This window comes from Sorex fumeus, unplaced genomic scaffold (assembly GCF_029834395.1).
Source record: "Sorex fumeus unplaced genomic scaffold, SorFum_2.1 ptg000024l, whole genome shotgun sequence".
NCBI classification, from domain to species: Eukaryota; Metazoa; Chordata; class Mammalia; order Eulipotyphla; family Soricidae; genus Sorex; species Sorex fumeus.
In genome coordinates this window covers 24,320,032-24,338,194 of record NW_026606081.1, presented here as the reverse complement: position 1 = coordinate 24,338,194, position 18,163 = coordinate 24,320,032, and the positions used below count along the sequence as shown (strand labels likewise).

Below are 18,163 nucleotides of genomic sequence, written 5' to 3'. Positions count from 1 at the left end.
GAGTGAAGGTGTCTGACCCAGCATCACAGGTGGGGCACAGATGAGACCCTAGCTTGCTGATGAAAGCCAAGAACACTTGAGCTGGTCACTGCCTTTTCTTCCCTGACACGTGGAGTTTGTGTGTGAAGGAACAGCAAGCCCCATGGATCAGAATGCAGCAACTCAAAGCTTGCTCTGCAAGGGAGAAGTGTGTCCACTCTGAGTCAGAGTGGGGGGCTGAAAATGCGTGGAGAGTGAACACATTTGGAGAAGACATTTCAAAGTGTGTTTGGGCTTGTAGAAGTCATCCTGATTACAGTAACGTGTGTGAGTCTTATTATACTCTGAGTTATAGAATATAGTCCTGTCTGCTGATACATCAAGGTCAGGTCAGCCTGGCTGCTTTCTTTTTATTTCTGCAAGCTCTGGTCTTACAGGCATACTCTTCACTGTTTTTTGCTCACGTGATGGAGCCTTACACAAAACTCACAAATCAGTGGCAGAAATATTGTCTGACAGGGCGCTGATAGAGGCCAGGAACTGGAAATCAGGGGGGATAGGAGAGGGAATGATCCCCAATGAGAGGTCCAGCCAGCTCTGCAATGTCAGCTTCATCACATCACCGACTATGGCCTGGGGGCATCAGAAATGATATTTCTTGCATAGTGCAAGATTTCCTTCGAATATTTATGGATGGTCTGTCCTCGACAGAAAAGCTCAGGAAGTCTGGCACTGTCCATCTCAGTCCTACCATTTTTCAAGGTGATCTTAAGTCAATAACTTTGGTTCCTTACATGAAGATGGGGAGGTTCAGTCACTGATTCAACAAACACTTGGTGGGCACCTCCTGTGTACTTGGCCTTGCTCTAGGGTTAGAGAGCAGCGGGTCTCACTGGGACTCAACGGGGTGGGGGAGAAGAAAGTCCTAACTGGATAAACAGTGAGGTGGTGTAAGGAATCGAACAGAACAAGATAGCTGGGTGGGAGATAATAAGAGGAATCCTTTTGACAACAGGACTGAGAAGTGCTAGGAATAGAACCCCCTTAGAAATAAGGAGGAACCGCAGGGACACCTGGGGAAGTGTCTTTCAAAAGGTGTGAACCAGGGTACAAGACTCCTTCTGCAGCTAGGGCTGGAGCCATAGCACAGAGGGTAGGGCGTTGCCTTGCACGGGACCAACCCGGGTTTGATTCCCAGAACCCCATATGGTCCCCCGAGCACCACCAGGGGTAATTCCTGAGTGAATGAGCCAGGAGTAACCCCTGTGCAATGCCGGGTGTGACCCAAAAAGAAAAAAAATAAAGAACAGTGGATAATAAAGTGTGGGCATGACAAGGGATGGGGTCAGGCCATAGGGAGGGGAGAAGGGACCAGATCCTGCAGAATCTGCTAGGCATGGGGATCCCTGGGAAGCAGTGTGCAGAAATCTTGACTGTTCTAGAAGAATCACCATTGGTGGTGTGGAGACCGGAGGCAGGCAGGGGGAAGCAGGAACCTGTCGCTGTAACCCAGTCAGGGCAATGAGAGTGGCCCAGAAATGGGCATTAGGGGTGGAGGCATTTGGGTGTGGTCGTTTCCAGGGTGCATCTCCAAAGGCAGGTCACCCAAATGGCTAGTGTCCATGGAGGGAGACCAAAGGGGGGGACGTCTCGGTCTGGCCCAAGCTTCAGGAAAAGTAGGGGTGACGTTATTGAAAAGAATAGTTGGTGGGAGGGGTTGAGAAATTGTGGGAATAAATCTGCCAGGATACAATAAATCCATATAAGACAGCAACCAAATTAGGTCCTTCATCCACAGTAGGCCTCAAGCCATCTGATCGCTTTTTCTGCCCTGCTCAGGGTTTGTCCTGAGAATGATTTTTGCACACCTAAGTCTTCTGCCCACACTCCCTACTCACCACCTTCTGTCCAACACCCTCCATACCCCCATACTCTCTTGTACATAAAAATGTGGTTAAGTCCAAATTATCTGACAATCGGTATGAGAAGGATACAATAGAGAAACCTAACCCAGAAAATCTCCCAACAGAATAAGTAGGGAATCAGAGCAGAGTGCATACAATAATTCTCAACCATAAAGTGCTCCAGAAACCTAAGATTTTCCCTAGGATTGGTTATTTCATCAGAGAAGGTCTGTAAAGAGTGAAATATAATATTTTGTAAGTGTTGTTTCCCTAGAATGCCTGAAGAAAGGATAAAGAATTCCCCCAAAATCAATAGAAATGCCTACTGCACTCATACTTCTTAACAAAATATACTATTTAATTTTCACCTAAAATTTTGAAGCATATGATTAAACAGAAATAAGTCATATAAAGTCCTGATTTTCTTGCATTTTACATAAGTACGTCAGCAGTGTTTTACCCAAAGTCACCCCACTCAAGAACCAGTATATAAATAGAAACATATACTCTCCATATTAAAAATATGCTTGGTTTTTTAAAATTCTTTATTGCAGATTCATTTAGAATGTCAGCATTCAGTCCACATATCTCTATACTCTTAAGAATCATCAGCCTTTAATTTATGAGTGTTTTTCATTGGGAAGATTCTGCTGCTTAAAATTCAACTTAATCCCCCTGGTCTGAGTGGAGGAATACTTACATCTTATGTTTTTCCCAGCATCTCCTTGATGCTTAATTTCCCACAATTAATCAAAAATCTTTCCTTTGAAGGAGAAAGCAGGTCCCACCCTCATCCCTAACTCAGCCCGGGGCTAATAACATAGAGAATCACAGAGCCCAGGACCAAAGACACAGAATTGCCAATGACACAGAGAATCAGAGAGCCCATGGCCAATGACACAGAGAATTACAGAGCCCAGGGCCAATGACACACAGAATTACAGAGCTCAGGGTCAATAATGCAGAGAATTAAAGAACCCAGGGTCAATGACACAGAGAATCACAGAACCCAAGGCCAATGATTCAGAGGATCACAGAGCCCAGGGCCAATGACACAGAGAATCACAGAACCCAGGGTCAATAATGCAGAGAATTACAGAGCCCAGGACCAATGACTCAGAGAATCACAGAGCCCAGGTCCAATGACACAGAGAATTACAGAGCCCAGGGCCAATGACACAGGGAATTACAGAGCCCAGGGCCAATGACACAGATAATTACAGAGCCCAGTGTGTGTGTGTGTGTGTGTGTGAGTGTGTGTGTGTGTGTTTATATAGCCAGCAAGCACTAAGAGCCAGCTTCCCTCGGAGAGTGTGTGTCTTTCCAAGATTCAACAGATTAATCAGCAGGAAAAGGATGATCCCACAGACCCACCCATCAGGGGGCACAGGAACCAACAAGGGCCTCTTTCTCGCTTGACTAGAGGGGCCCAAGCATGAACAACCAAGCTCTTGTAGATTCTCATGGCTTTGCCTACTAAATGAGGGGAGGCAGGTGTCATGCAAGCTCTTCAAGGTTGCAGTGAAAGCAGCATGTGCAGAAAAGACCCACATTTAGTATCAGTTCAGCCAGCTCATTCCAATGGCCAGAGAAGGCCCAAATTGAAGCCCAGATATTGCTCCTGTATTGCCAAGGTCATAAGTTCAAGAAAATCAGTGGTGTCCTCAGAGGACCCACTCATTGCCTGATCCCAAAGGCCTGTAGTAAAGGTCTACAGAGAGGCCACACCCAGCATCGAGGCAAGGATCTAGGTGGACATCCGTCATTCCCATGGCCACTTGCCAACAGGCTGAGCTCTGCTCTGTGCCTTTGACAGGAAAGGAAATTGGTTTTGACTGGTCTGTGTTTGCATTTTAGGTATAGTCGCTGTTCTCTTCTGTGGAGTCACGCAGGCTCATTACACCTACAACAATCTCTCGCTGGATTCCAAAATGAGGACTAAACAGGTAAAAGCATAACACCCCCCACCCTACCGCGCGGCTGGTCTCTCCACCCGGTGCGACAGTGGAGAAGCTATTCCGGTGGTGCTCGCGGGAAGAATTTCATTAGTGAAGGAAGAAAGTAAGCTCGAGGCTTCATTATGGGCTGGATATTTATAGATTTTTTTTCTTCCTCTAGGATAACCATTAACAATTCTCTTGGTAAGCAAAAATATGGTCATAATAGACTCTCCCTCCTGAGAAATGTGGAACGTAGACTGTCAGTCTGCAAGATGAAAGGGCCACAGTGGGTAATAATTCGCAGCCACTTACATCTAAAAGCATTATAAAGCCTGTGAGATTGGGTAGTTACTGAGAGGGAAGGAAATGAGGAAGAGAAAGGAAGCCAAGCTTGGGCCTTAATTGGGTGCTTTCACTCCCAAGGAAACTCAACTGCCAGTTGTCACCCATCTGCCCAGTAGGCAGCTGCTGGGCCTGGAGGGTTCCAGGGTATGCTGAGATTCCTGCCACCAACGTTGGCATCACACACTCCCGAGCCAGTGCTGTGCTGGATACCAGGGCATGAAGGAGATACGGGCTCCTTCCCAGCTCTGCATAGGCTCGTTATTGAACCTGACTGGAGCTGAGGATAAAGACGGGGAAGGAACAGTCCAGTGGCCCCATCAGTATCTCTGCCCAGGCCCAGGGCTCATTCTTGCAAAGCTGGGAATGGGAAGGGGGTAGAAAGTTTCTGAGTTTCTGGAAGATGAGTTCCTGCTGGAGGTGTGCGAGTCCTACCTGGTGGGGCTCTTTGAGGACACCAACCTCTGCTCATTCCCCACCAAGCGCATCACAATTATGCCAAGGACACCCAGCTGGCGTGCCACATCCAGAGAGAGAGAGAGAGAGAGAGAGAGAGAGAGAGAGAGAATAAAGTTTATGATGCTAAAATCTCAGGGCTGGGACAAATTGAGACACTACTGGCGCCCGCTAGAGTAATTGATGATTAACGGGATGACAGTGACAGTGACAGTGAGCTCCTGCCTGGCACACTAAGGTAGATGCTAACTGGGCAAAGATATGTGATCAGGCGGGAAAGAAAGGTGACAGGAAGGGCTCCCCCAGAGCTGGGTCAGACCCTGTGCTGTCAGGAACGGGCTGGCTGAGTGAGTGGGGCTGATGCCTGAGCTGCTCAGAGAGATCTGTCACGGTCAGCGTCCTCTGCGGAATGGATCATGCCAGTCTCAGAGGCTACACACTGGGCATCTGGTGACCCAAAGTTGGTTCTCACTGGTCGCTGGAGGGAGAAGCCAGTCTTCTCTCTCAGCCCTGGGCCTCTCTGACAGTACTTATCTTCTTGGCTTGTGGCTGACCTCCTCCTGGCCTTTGACTTCTCACCCACTGGTGTGCGTGTCCATCTCTCCCTTTCTCCCTGGCACTGGACACTGGGCATGTTAGATCTGGGTCTGGCTACCCCACAGGTTCTCTTTTGTTTATTACTAGGCATCTGGGCCTCCTTCAGGGAAGGGATGTGGTCCTGCCCGTCTGGAACCTCTTCACTCCTCACCCACTCCTCACATTTTCATTCAACCACTCTTGTTTTCAATGACTCGATTTTCAAGTACAGTCACATCCAGGGGTACTAAAGATGAAGACTTCAACATATAAATGGTGGGGGAGGGGCAAATAGGAAGTCATTACAGTGACTTCGATAAAGTTCCAATAGGTTCATCAGAATCCTGCTCTGGGAGACAAAGGGGTAGGGACCAGAAGTCACTTGTATCAGTGAGTGTGTGCTGTAGATGAAAGAGGCATGCAAAACCCATGGTGTCCAGCCAGCAACAGTCACTGAACTCACGTTTCTGCCTGGTTCTGTTCCTCTGAGCTGTGTTGGGCTGCATGGTTCCCACTGGTCTCTGCCACTCTGGTTCCTCTGTGTCAACCTCTCTGAGGGGTTGGCTAGAGAGTTGTGTGTCTGCCACCTTCTCTTGGCAGAATGGTAACCCCACCAGTCAAGCCCATTTCAAACCTAAGCTAATTTTCTAAAATTTCCTCCCAGACACTGAAAGTCACGAGCCTGAACCCAAGGCCAGGATACTAGAAGGTTGCCTGGTGAGAGAAGCTGTCAGGGTTTTGGGGCACAGCGTGATGGAGTCAGATGGCTACAGGGTCCCCCCCAAGGAAGATGGAGGCGGAGCCAGTCTCACTGGGGAGACCAACACAATCTCAGGGGAGTTCCAGTAGAAAAAGCCGAACTAGTAAAGTAGAGCCGGCCACTGAGTTCGTCAGCTGGAGGCTTGGAAGATTCCCCTGAACAGGGCTGAGGATGTGTCCCAGTGCTAGAGCATCTGCCTTGCATATGTGAGACCCTGAAAACCATCCTAGCAACACACACACACACACACACACACACACACACACACACTCCGCCATCTCTTCCTTCCTCTGTCCAGGCTCAGCTGGGTCTGTCCCTGTCTGCCAACCCTTCAGGGATTCTGTGTGGTCCCCTCCCCATGTGCTCGACAAAGGAAACACAAGAGCCATTTGTAGAAATTGCAGGAACCCCTGTTTAGAGCAATGAGCAAAGAACTCAGACCCCAAATGCCTAGGAAACATTACACACTCTTCAAGGACTCTTTGAATTCGGGGGCCTGGTGGTCTTCTCTGGGGTGCAGAAGAAACATCTAGGGCCCTTTTCCTTGACCTTGGCTGCTTGGAAACATTGGCATTCTGGGAGTCCGGCTCTGCTTAGGGACTTGCACTTTCAAGTCTTGCATCTCCAGGGCTTGGCAGAACTTCAAAGATAACTCACCTCCCAGGAAGACGGCAGCCCTGCTCCTAGGGAAGACAGAACCCAAACCCAGGCCCGCAACAGCCTCTGTTCTCCCTCCCGTAGCTTGACAAGTGCCCCCGCGGACCCCTAACTGTCCTCTAACGGATGTGGCTTCACAATCTCCCGTGTCCCCACCCAGGCAACCTAGACATTTTGTCTTTGTTCCCACCCTGCCTTCCTTCCTGGGGGCGTGTTCCTGGTGGAGAGGCTGTTTGGGAGTTGGGGGAGCCGCACCCAGCCATGGTCTGTGCTCAGGGACCCCTCCTAGAAGGGCTCAGGAAACTGTGTAATGCTGGGATGGCATGCAGGGTGGCCTGACCCCAGGGGACTATCTCTTCAGTCCTACCTCTCTTCATTTCTTTGCTTTCTTTTTAAAAATAAGTAAATCAGGGGCTGGAGTGATAGCGCAGCAGGAAGGGCATTTGCCTCGCACATGGACAACCCAGGTTCGATTCCCAGCATCCCATATGGTCCCCTGAGCACCGCCAGAAGTGATTCCTGAGTGCATGAGCCAGGAGGAACCCCTGTGAATTGCTAGGTATGACCCCAAAAGGAAAATAAAATAAAATAATAAAAGTAAGTAAACCAATAAGTTCGCCGGAAAGCGTTTCCTTTGGGGGAGGAGGGTCACACTGTTATGTTCTGGGCTCACTCCTGGTGGTGTTCTGAGATGCGATGCCAGAGATGGAACCCAAGTCAGCCAATCCTAGGCAAGACCCTTCCCCACGACACTGTCTCTCCAGCCCCTCTTCACATCTTCTCTCTCAGTTGACATCCGTCAACTCTCTACTGCGGCACTCCTCACAGGCTGTGCATGCCGAGTGTGTGTACATATTTACAGAGCACACCTGCCAGTGTGGGCACATGCCATCCAGCTCTTCAGTCACCTTCACAGATCACAGACTTTGGCTCTGCCTGCTGCCGTGTAGCGAGGAGCATCCACACTCCGTGGGGGCCGGGGAGCTGGCTTAAGGAAGTGCATGCTTTGCGTGCAGGAGCCCGTGTTCGATCCCCAGCTCTGTGCCCCGGGTAGGGAAGCAGCTTCTGCAGAGCAGACGCAGAGGGGCCAGGTGTCACCAAGCTGCTGGCTCTGCTCAGAAATGGGGTAGGTTTGGAGCCATGGGTATGACGCAGGCACCGAGCACGTGCTTCCTCCCCCAACCACATCCCCCATCTTCTTCTCACTGTCACCTGGAAAGGAACATCAACTGCCACCTGCTCTGCTCCCCCCCCCAACTACTTACCAGAAGCCAAGGAAGGTGGTCTGTGAGATCTGGAAATCTGGGGCGGGGCGGGGTGGGCAGGAGTCCTTAGAAACCAGTGCTGGATTGGAACAGGCAAAGTTGACAGTTACTTATGGACGCTTGAATCCTAGCATGTGCCTCTACCGGCTACTATACTGTATACTGGGAATCAGGTGCAAAGACTCTGAGACCCATATTGCCTTTAGAACTTCAAGAATCAGACCAGTAGCTTTTCTGCTTTAGAATATAGTTTGTAGCCGCTGATAAGCACGGAGATGGGCCTGGTTTGCTTTCTGCCTCCCACCCATAAGAGGCCAGGTTATCGCCCATGCACTCAGCCCCGTGGTGACTCCGCTGCCGAGCCCATCTCAGGAGAAACTTGGCAAACAGCTGGGCACTCTACTCCCAAGACCCTGGCACACCCACCCAGCCCTGGTCCTGGACTCAAGCGCCTGTTTGCTTCCGCACGTACAGAGCCCAGCCCTGCCTCTGGTCCTGGAAATAGGCTCCCTGCTAGGAGACTCCAGGTGAAGCACAGCTCAGAGCAGCTTGGGAGGCTGAATGCTTGTTGCCTGTGGATCTGGTACCCCACACACACCCCACCTGCCTCCCCACCCCCTCCCCGGGCCCTCCACCCAAGGCAGGCCAGACTCCAGTCTGTTTCCATCAGCTATCTTTGTCTTGCCTGAGGCTGAGCTTGTAAAACCTTGTGCTTTTGTTCCATCTCTGTGAACAAAAAATTCTCCTTCCCTACCCTCAGTTCCCACCCCAAAACTAATCCCAAAAGATATCCATGGGCAAATGATTTTAATCAAAATGATTCCTATTTCTTATGCATCACCACGTATGGGGTACTGGTGACATTTTCTTTGTCCTGGCCTTTTCCGGGTAGTCTTTCTTAGAATCACAAATCTCTATTCACTCATTCAGAGAAGAGTTTTTAGGAATCACAGCTGTGCAGGCCACTGTCGGCTATAAGAATAAATTAAAATAAAAGTTCTAGTAGAAGGGACTTAGAGCAATTAAAACAAATAAAGCATCAAAGGCCGGAGCGATGGCATAGCGGGTAGGACGTTGCATGTGGCCGACCTGAATTCGATTCTTCTGCCCCACTCAGAGAGCCCGGCAAGCTACTGAGAGTATTCCTCCCACATGGCAAAGCCTGGCAAGCTACCCATGATGTATCTGATATGCCAAAAAAAAAGTGACAAGTCTCACAATGCAGACGTTACTGGTGCCCGCTCGAGCAGATTGAGGAACAACGGGAGGACAGTGGACAGTGCTAAAAGCATCAAAAGTACTTGTAGTAAGTCCGGGTTACAACCCAGAAAAGGAACCTAGAGAATGTATATGGGAACAAAGCTGCCACCTTAGGTGAGGCACCCAGGGACTGCTGAGAGGGGAAAACGAATCATGAAAAAGGAAGAGAAGGAAAGATGGAGGCACTTGGGGAAAAACTGTCTAGACGCTTGAAACATTCAATACGGATGTTCCCACTGATGACTGAAATAGGGGAAGGGTGTGTCAGTGGTGTCAGTGCAGTGAGAGAGGGGTGACACAGAGCACACATGTGAGTTTTTACTTCCAGACAGGGCAGAAGGTGGTTTAAATGGTAAAAGAAGAGAGGCACCAGGTAAGCTGAGGAAGACCACAAAGTTGCAAGTGTTGATTTATTAGATTGGGGGCTGTGTGTCAATAAAGGTGAGCTAGAATCTGGTTAAGTTGCTCATTGGACAGAAGAGGATTCTAGAGTTTAGAAGGGTGGTCTTGGCCCGAGTTAGGATTTTAGAAGTTGTTAGCTAGGGATGATACTAAACATGTGAAATGGGATGAGAGCCCTGAGGTAGTGGGGGAGAGGTTCTCAGGCCAAACCTTGAGGCAGGCCAACAGGGAAAGGTCGGAACCAACCAAGAAAGATGAGAAGTGTCTACAGGGAGACAAAAGTCAAGAAACTATGGTGTTCTGGAAGCCAAATGACCAAGAAGCACAGCAAATGACACCTCCAAGGAAGAAAGACCATCACGGGTGAGACATAGAAGAACTACACTGGTGGCTTGTGGAAAGGCAGGGCAACATCTGGTTGTGGTGAATTCAAGGGAGAGTGTCAGGGAAGCAACTGGAAACCACTGTGTATGTATAGATGAGACTTTCAAAGGTGTCTTGCTGTGAGGAAGAGCAAAGATGGCATGAGCGCTGGAGTGAGAAATAAAGAGGTCAAGGGAAATCTTTTTTATTTCTAAGCTGGGAGAAAGAATGGGGCTTTCGGACATTGGCGGGAATGATCTAGAAAGGAGAATACTGTGTATTAGAGGATTTTCCACGATTTATGTAGTGGCAGCGGCAAATTATAAACTTGGAATTTTTTTTTTACCTTGTAACTATTTTATGTGATTAGTAACTGGGAGCTAAAATTATAAGACTTTTCATCATTTATTCAGTAAACATTTAATTGTGGGCAGATGAATGAATGAATTCATGAATCGCTATCTTTACTTTCAACTGATTCATTTAGTCATTTTTCCTGTATTTCTATCATCTTTGAGAATCAACAAATTTTAGTGCCTTTAATATTTTTACTAATAGACACTCTGGGAAGGACAGAAATGCCTTCCTGCATATGTTTTTGAGAATCCAGATTCTCTGTCTAGAATTTATGGGCAAACAATGACATCTTCATTATGGCTCATTCTTTTCCAGATGTTTATTTTATTCTAGCCACCCTCCACTGCTTGCACCGGTAGTATTTTGAGAGTTTATCACCATTGACTGGAAAAGCAGCACCGTACATTCAGATTAAACATTGGGGGGGAGGGAGAAAAGAAGATAACGGGAACCAAGTTGAATATGCATGTGTAAGAGGTCAGAAGATGTGCAGGGACCCTTGGTGAGGAGTCCAGAACCTTGGGTTTTGCCCCAATCTTATGGCTTGGATCAAATAGGGCCTTGGGTTAATCGAACAGCTTCAGCTTTCTTGTCTGTGAATTGGATGATTGATCTCTGAGTTTCGTTGATTATGCTCTAAACCTAATTTTTGGCAATTTGACCAAGAGCCCAAGAGAACACATTAGCTTCATTTCCGCAGACTAGGCTTGGGAAGGAACCACTTGCTTGCAGGCTACAAACACACTAATGAGAAAAGGAGCCAGCATCGGCCATTAATCTTGAAGACAAGCCATTGAATGCACCATTCCAGCAGACTGTCTTATCAAACCCAAGCGTGTGGCATCCAAGTCTGGGTACATACACAGTGAGGAGTTGTACACGGAGGCCGGAGTCCCCTCTCCTGGGGAAATTGTGTGCTTCCGCATCTCTTCTAAATGTGTCTGCATTCTTGGGTTGGAGAGTCGAAGTATTGGGACCACTGAGGTTGGGATGTGGCTCTTTGACTCAAGCATCACCTCCGTGTGGTCTCTGTGATTGCTTGGCAGGCACCAGGCTGAAAGCCAAGTAACAGGAGCAAATAAAACATTGTTCTTGCCCTCAAGAGCTCCTCATATGACAGAGGAAGCACACACCCACTCACACACATGTGTGTGCACATACAGACATGCACATAGACATACACACAGGCACATATATACACACATGCACAGACACACATTCACACACACATACACACATACACATATGCACACACGTGCATACACACACACACACATACAAATGCATATACACACGCACACACATGCACATACACACACGCACACATACAAATGCACACACACACTCACACACACACCTGCATACAGACACATGCACATACACACACATGCACACACAGACACACCTGCACATACACACAAACATGTGCACACATACACGCACACACATACACACGCGCGCACATGCACACACACGTACAGCAACTCCATGTGGCCAGTATTGCCCACAATGTGCCCTGAGAAGCAGATGTCGGGGTTGTGTTCTGGACGCAAGTATGACTGGGAAGGGGAGTGCGGCAGGCGGCCTTGCGGAGCTGGGGGTAAAGGTTAGGAGATTATCAGGTAGATGCCCTGCAGTGGTGGAGAGCAAAGAGAATTCAAGAGCATAAAACTGGAAAAGAGCTTGACATGTCCCAGAAACAAAGGGGGCAGCGCCATCCCTCAGGTCCAGCCTGCTGTCTCTCAGGGAAGCCGGTCCAGGCTGAGGGCAGCAGAGGGAGGGGAAGAGAAGACTTGGAGGCCAGGGTGGAGCGAGGTCAGGCTCAACCTTGTAGGTCGGCCTGTGCTCCTTTAAGAACTGTGTCCTACAAGGGTAATTGCGTGGAGGCTTTTAACTAGACGCCATAATCTCTTCTTTGTGTCTCCAGAGATTGCATTTTCTTAGAGAAAATGACATCCATCTGTGAGCCCGTGTCCTGGCTCACCACGCTTCCTTTTGATAAACCACTTACACATGAAACATGGAAATCCTTCCATATTTTTGACCTAGCTCACCTCTTAGGATGATGTGGGCTGTATGAAAAGTTGCCATTGGGTTTTTGCCTTGAACTTGGGAGTACACGAAATTCTTGCTGAATGACTAAGTGAAGGAATGAAGGAATGAATGAGGATTCTTAGCAGTCCAAGAGGAAACAATAGAAGAAGCCATACATGCTAATGAATGGCTTTATTTCATTCTGGGAGGATGCATTAATTTAAATCAAGTGAGTTGGATGCTTCCAGCAAACGTGTAGGGCAAGTCTGAGATAGAGAAAGAAAGATTAAGTACAATTAATTCCATTACTTGCGCGAGTTTCCTGCAGTGTCTGTGCCTTATGCCTTATTGATTTGCATTACAGTGGCTTGTGATTATGGCTTTCTGCAGTCTTTCTCAGTCACTCTTCACAAAAGCAGCCCGTTCCATCCCCGTTACCTGCTCCCAGGCACCATGGAGAGTGTGAGATGGGCGACAATACCTCCCTGGCTTTGAGAAGTTAGATCAAAGATATCTTCATAAAGCAGAAAATCGCCTTTTTTTTTTTTTTGGAAAACTCTAATTACATTTCTTTTGTTAAGATTTCTCCCACTTTTCTTCTTCCCTTCAAAGTATCTTTAAAAATACCATCATAGGAGGGTTGAATTTATAAATGATGGCAAAGTGTTTAAATTTCTCCTTAGCTAAGCTGGTGATTCTTTTCAATGAAACTCATTATATTGTATAAAAGACATTTAGTAGTGCAGCTAATAAGTGTTCTCTTTTAAATGCTAATGAGAGTGGCGCTCCCACAGCATTTCCAGAACATCCTGCACTTTCTCGGTGCCCGGAGAGAGTTCTTTTCTGTGAGGCCCTCGTTAAGAAGCCTCACTCCACAGCCAGCCAGCTTATCATGGGGCCAACGAGGACCAAGGGACGCTGAGGCAGTGGGGACCCCCCTCTGCTCCAGGTACAAAGAGGAGCGAGACAGAGTATGCTTTCCCTTGAAAATGGGTCCTGCGATTTTGTTTCTGTTAAGCCAACAGTTGTACCATAAACTTCACTAGAGCTCAGTCAGGTTCTCACGCTCGCGTCTGGGTCAGTTTGTCGTAATGCATCCTTTCAGCCCAGGATGTTTTTGTTTGTTTGGGTTTGAGGGCCACACCTCACGGTACTCAGGGCTTACTCCTGGCTGTTTGATCAGGAATCACTTCTGACAGGGCTCCGGAACCATCTGGGGTACCAGGGAACTGGGTCTGATGCATGCAAAGAAATCACCCTAATGCTGTGTTATTACTCTGGTCCGCCAGAGGAAGATTTTAATTTTTAAGATCCACAAAGTTCAGAGTCAAATGGCACTATAAACTTGGAAGCCTGTGATTTTTCTGGAGGAGACTAAAGCTAAAGGGAGTTTGATGACTGAGGAGAAGTGGACGAAAGTGAGAGTCCATTCTCCAGTTCAGGACTTGGACTAAGCACAATTGTACTCAGTTAAAAATGGGTCATTTCTTACAGGTTATATCTTAGCGACTATTCCAGTCATTTAATAGTTACCAAATACAGTCCACGTAACAAATTATTTCCACATTTAGCAGCTGAAAACAACTCGTTTTTAAGGTTTCGTCCAGATGTTCAGGGATCTGAGTCTAGGAGTTCTGGAAAGGATTGAGGATCCTTCAGGAGTTTGCAGATAAATGATGACCAGGGCTCAATTCTGAAGTCTGGGCCTGAGGGAAGGATCTGCTCTGGGAAGTTGATGGCTGCAGGTGGAGCCCCCCAAGGCGCTGAGATAGAAGAAGACCCTGGCATCTCTTAGTAACCAGCCTCTGAGCCCACATTCTGCTCTTTCCATTTAGATTCTGCTTTCCAGAAGCAAGTCGACTGAGACACTGAGCACTGACCAGAAGGGCAACAAAGTGCCTCTGTGTCCAGGACAGAGGGAAGACTTATGAGTGTCTTCTTGTTTTGTTTTGTTTGATTTTTGGGTCTCCCATCCAAGTACTAATGAGACCTGAGAGATAGCACAGCGGGAAGGGCCTTCGTCTTGCACGTGGCCGACCCGAGTTTGATTCCTCCATCCCTCTTGGAGAGCCTAGCAAGCTACAGCACAGAAAAGCTTGGCAAGCTACCCATAACGTAGTCGATAAGCTAAAAACGGTAACAACATGTCTCACAATGGAGATGTTACTGGGCCCGCTCGAGCAATCGATGAACAACAGGAGGTCAGTGCTTTTTGGGTCACACCCAACAATGCTCAGGGGTTCCTCCTGGCTCTGCACCCAGAAATCACTCCTGGCGGTGCTCGGGGGACCATATGAGATGCTGGGAATCAAACCAGGTCAGCCAAGTGCAAGGCAGACGCTCTGCCCTCTGTGCTATCACTCCAGCCCCTTATTTTGTTTCCTTTGGGGATCACACCCCCCTGTGCTCAGGGCTTACTCCTGGCTCTGTTCTCGGGGGTCACTCCTGGATGTGCGGGATGGAACCTGGCTGGACTGCAGGCAAGGCTAACTCCCTACTCATTGTGCTTTCTCTCTGGCCCTGCCAGTGTATTCTGAACCACCAGCAGTCTGATGTCAGGTTGGGAAGTTATGGGTCCATAAGGTTCGAGTTGAACATTCAGATTTTTTTTTCCTTCTACAGTCACCTTTCTTTTCCTAGTAAACCGTCTCTGCACTTCAGAATGTCCAAAATTGTAATAACAACTTTCAAGCACTAAATCATACCAGGCACTGAAAAAATAGATGTGTCATATAAACGCGCCCAATTCATAGTCGTCCCCACCTCCATCAGAGAAATATACTCCTATTTGTGAACTTTTGCCAACCTTCAAGAGGTAAATGCACTGAGTCATGAATCACAGTCAGCTCTGATTTTTGGTGGTTTTTCTATATGTGGATTGAAACTTTTCCTGTAGATAACCATGCGTATGTGCTTTCTCCCCCTGCCACCTTTTTGTAAATACAGGCAGCTGTGTGTGTCTGACTACTTATTTTCACAAATGACACTTAGATTCATTTATCGATCCTAAATCACTGGTTCCTCGGTGTCACTCCCAGTTCCCATGATCACGTTCTTCTTTCTCTCTTTCTGTTTCTTGTTTCCGCTCCTCTCTCTTTTCTCTACCCCATCCCTCTTCACGCACCCTCTTCACTCCATCCCTTCTTCACCCCATCCCTTTTTCATCCCATCCCTTCTTCACCCCATCCCTTCTCTACCCCATGCCTTCTCCTCCACCTTGTCCTTTCTTCTCCACCCCATCCCCCTTTCTGCACCCCATCACCACTTCTCCCCCCATCCCCTCTCCTCATCCCTTCTCCCCTACCCAGTCCCCCCTTCAGCCCCTATCTCCTGTCCTGAGGGATAATGAACTCGAGGACCTTGTCCCTGTGACCACCACACTTTTTTTCTTTACTCCCTCTAAATGTCTCAGCTTTGGCCCAAGAGGGCTTGAGTGAGTGGAACCAAGATGTCTGTTCTTTTCTTCCTTAAAGATTGATGCCTCTCTTCTCATTTCTATCCCATTTGCCCCTTCATTGTGTGACAGAGCTTGTATTTTGTCAAGCCTAGGTTTCTTCCTCTTGAGCAACACTCCATTGTGGTGAGGAGTAAGGGAATCTATTGTTGTGAGGTTTTCCTCATATGAATTCACTTTTCACTTTCTTGCCAACAAGGTTCCAACACCTCCACTTAATTTTCGTCATTTTCTTCTTCCAAAGTCTCAAGAAGGTATCTGTGCCTCATTCAACATTTCCCAAGATTTATTTTCCCTCTGCTAATGGATTAGTCCTTTTCATCACTTTATAGAGTCTCAGTCAGTAAAAGGGAATGTGCTTGCCACAGGGGTGGGATGGGGTTGGGGGGTAGGATGGGGGGGTAGGATGGGGTGGGGGTGGCGGGAGGGATACTGGGAACACTGGTGGTGGAGAATGAGCACTGGTGGAGGGATGGGTACTCAGTTATTGTATGAATGAAATGTAGTCACGAAAATTTGTAAGTCTGTAACTGTATCTCACAGTGATTCATTAAAATTTTTTTTAAATATACAAAAAAAAATATAGAGTCTCAGCCTATTAGAGAGATACCCGCCCCACCCCGTCTTCTTTCTTGGGCAAACATATGCTCTTGTTTCTCTCCGCCCTGCCTCCGCCTCTCATTCTTTTCACCTTTAGGAAAAAAAAAAACACATGCCATTATTAACTAGTGGATATCAGCATGTAAATATATATTATCCATGTCCTTCCACGAATCGGTCTGATTTGGTGCCCAATGGAAAACTTAATCTGAATAGGATTGAAGAAATCAGCTGGCTTGGTCCTGGCTCTGTGGCGTTCAAGACAGATGGTCGCCCATTATTACCTTAAATTTCTGAGGGTGTCAGCAGCATCGCCCCCTTAAATAGCCCATTACAATTTTTATCACCCTGCCTGAAAGGTGCAGGTAGGTAGGGAGCTGGTCTCAGAATGGCATTTGGATATGATAGATAGAAATGACTGTAATTTTTTCCACTCATTTTAATTAAATTTTATTGATGCAGCACAGGAAAACATCAAGGCTTAATACATGTGCTCAAGTGTGTGTTTGTTAAAGAACGTTGCCAAATTGAAGGATGCCATTTCTTTGATGGTCTTGAAAGATGCAGCAAATGGATTTAATCAAATGTTAAACCTTTGCTCCATTCCTTCAGAAGAGAAAATGAATTACTTCTAGAGCAACCCAAAGAATCCCATTAGTGAGGAGATGATAGAGGCTGTCAAATGAAGCTCCCAAGAGAGAAATGTAATCAATGAGAATAGATTATTGATCTGGGTTTAAGAAGTTACTGAATGGGGAAATCATGTGTTGTATTGAGACACTGCAGAATTGGATGGAGAGCAAACACATCTGTCCTTGAAGGAGAAGAGAATGTCCCTTAGAACAGAGAACCTGGAAACAAGCTTTTTCTAATCGTTTGTCCCCATTTCCCCTTGCTTTTAAAAAATGATGCTTTGAAATGTATTTCGCTTCTCTTTTTGTACTGTACCTTGAACCATTCAAATTAAATGTTGGAGGAAAAAGTACCAGGGCTAAGGGACCTGAACAAAAAAAAGGGAAGAGATTCTTCCATTGAAGAGGAAGGCCCAGTCTTCTTTTTTGAGCCACTGTGGGTACCTGCATTCAGGCTGCTCTGCTTTTCCCAGCAGTCTGTGGAAATGTGAGTCCCAGATCTGGACAAAGTGTTCTTTGGGCTTCCTAGGATGATGATGTCACCAGCACCTCTCTTGCCCTCCAGTTTGCTCGTCCTTCCTAGAGATGCTACTTTGGTGCTGTGGGTGACAACCTCCAGAGTAGATGATCCTGGAACGAGACAAGCAGAGACACACCTGCGGGAATGGGAGTGGGCTGAGTTCTGGTTATGGCATGGCAGCTTTCTGGACCGTGAAATTGGTCATCTGAGGTCTTCCTTTGTGCCGTGAAGGGAGCTGACTCTATCTTGAGATTTTGCATCCCAACATAGTTGCTCTCAACAGTCATTGGCAGGCCAACATTGTGGTGATGTTTGGATTTTGTGACATTGTCCTGGCCCATTTTCTGTCATAAATGAATGACATTCGACCCAACGAGAAACACAGGCGCAGGGCTTGGTTTTTGGCTTGTTCTCTGGGTCACCACTTTGGGGTGGTGTTCTCCAGGAGGTTGCGTAGTCCGAATATATTTGGGATGAAAGCAGTTCAGAACCACATGGCTGTCAAGCAGAAAAATGACCTGATGTGGAGGGAACAGAGCCTGTGGCATGATGTGGTTACATTGGTGCCAGGACCAAGATCCTGTGGCATCAAATCTCATCTTTGCGACTTCTGATCTTTGTGTATGATAACAAAATTCCTATGTTGAGTGAGAAAATAACTA

The 18,163-nt window shown here is 47.4% G+C and overlaps 1 protein-coding gene across 1 annotated transcript in view; it reads left to right on the top strand.

Annotated features, from left to right (window-relative positions):
• The window catches only part of SLC9A9 (solute carrier family 9 member A9), a 560,068-nt gene that overhangs the window by 295,914 nt on the left and 245,991 nt on the right, over positions 1–18,163 (top strand). Inside the window, exon 9 of the mRNA XM_056114177.1 lies at positions 3,741–3,829. Within this exon, the coding sequence (XP_055970152.1) occupies positions 3,741–3,829 (89 nt within the window). The remainder of the gene's footprint in view (positions 1–3,740; positions 3,830–18,163) is intronic.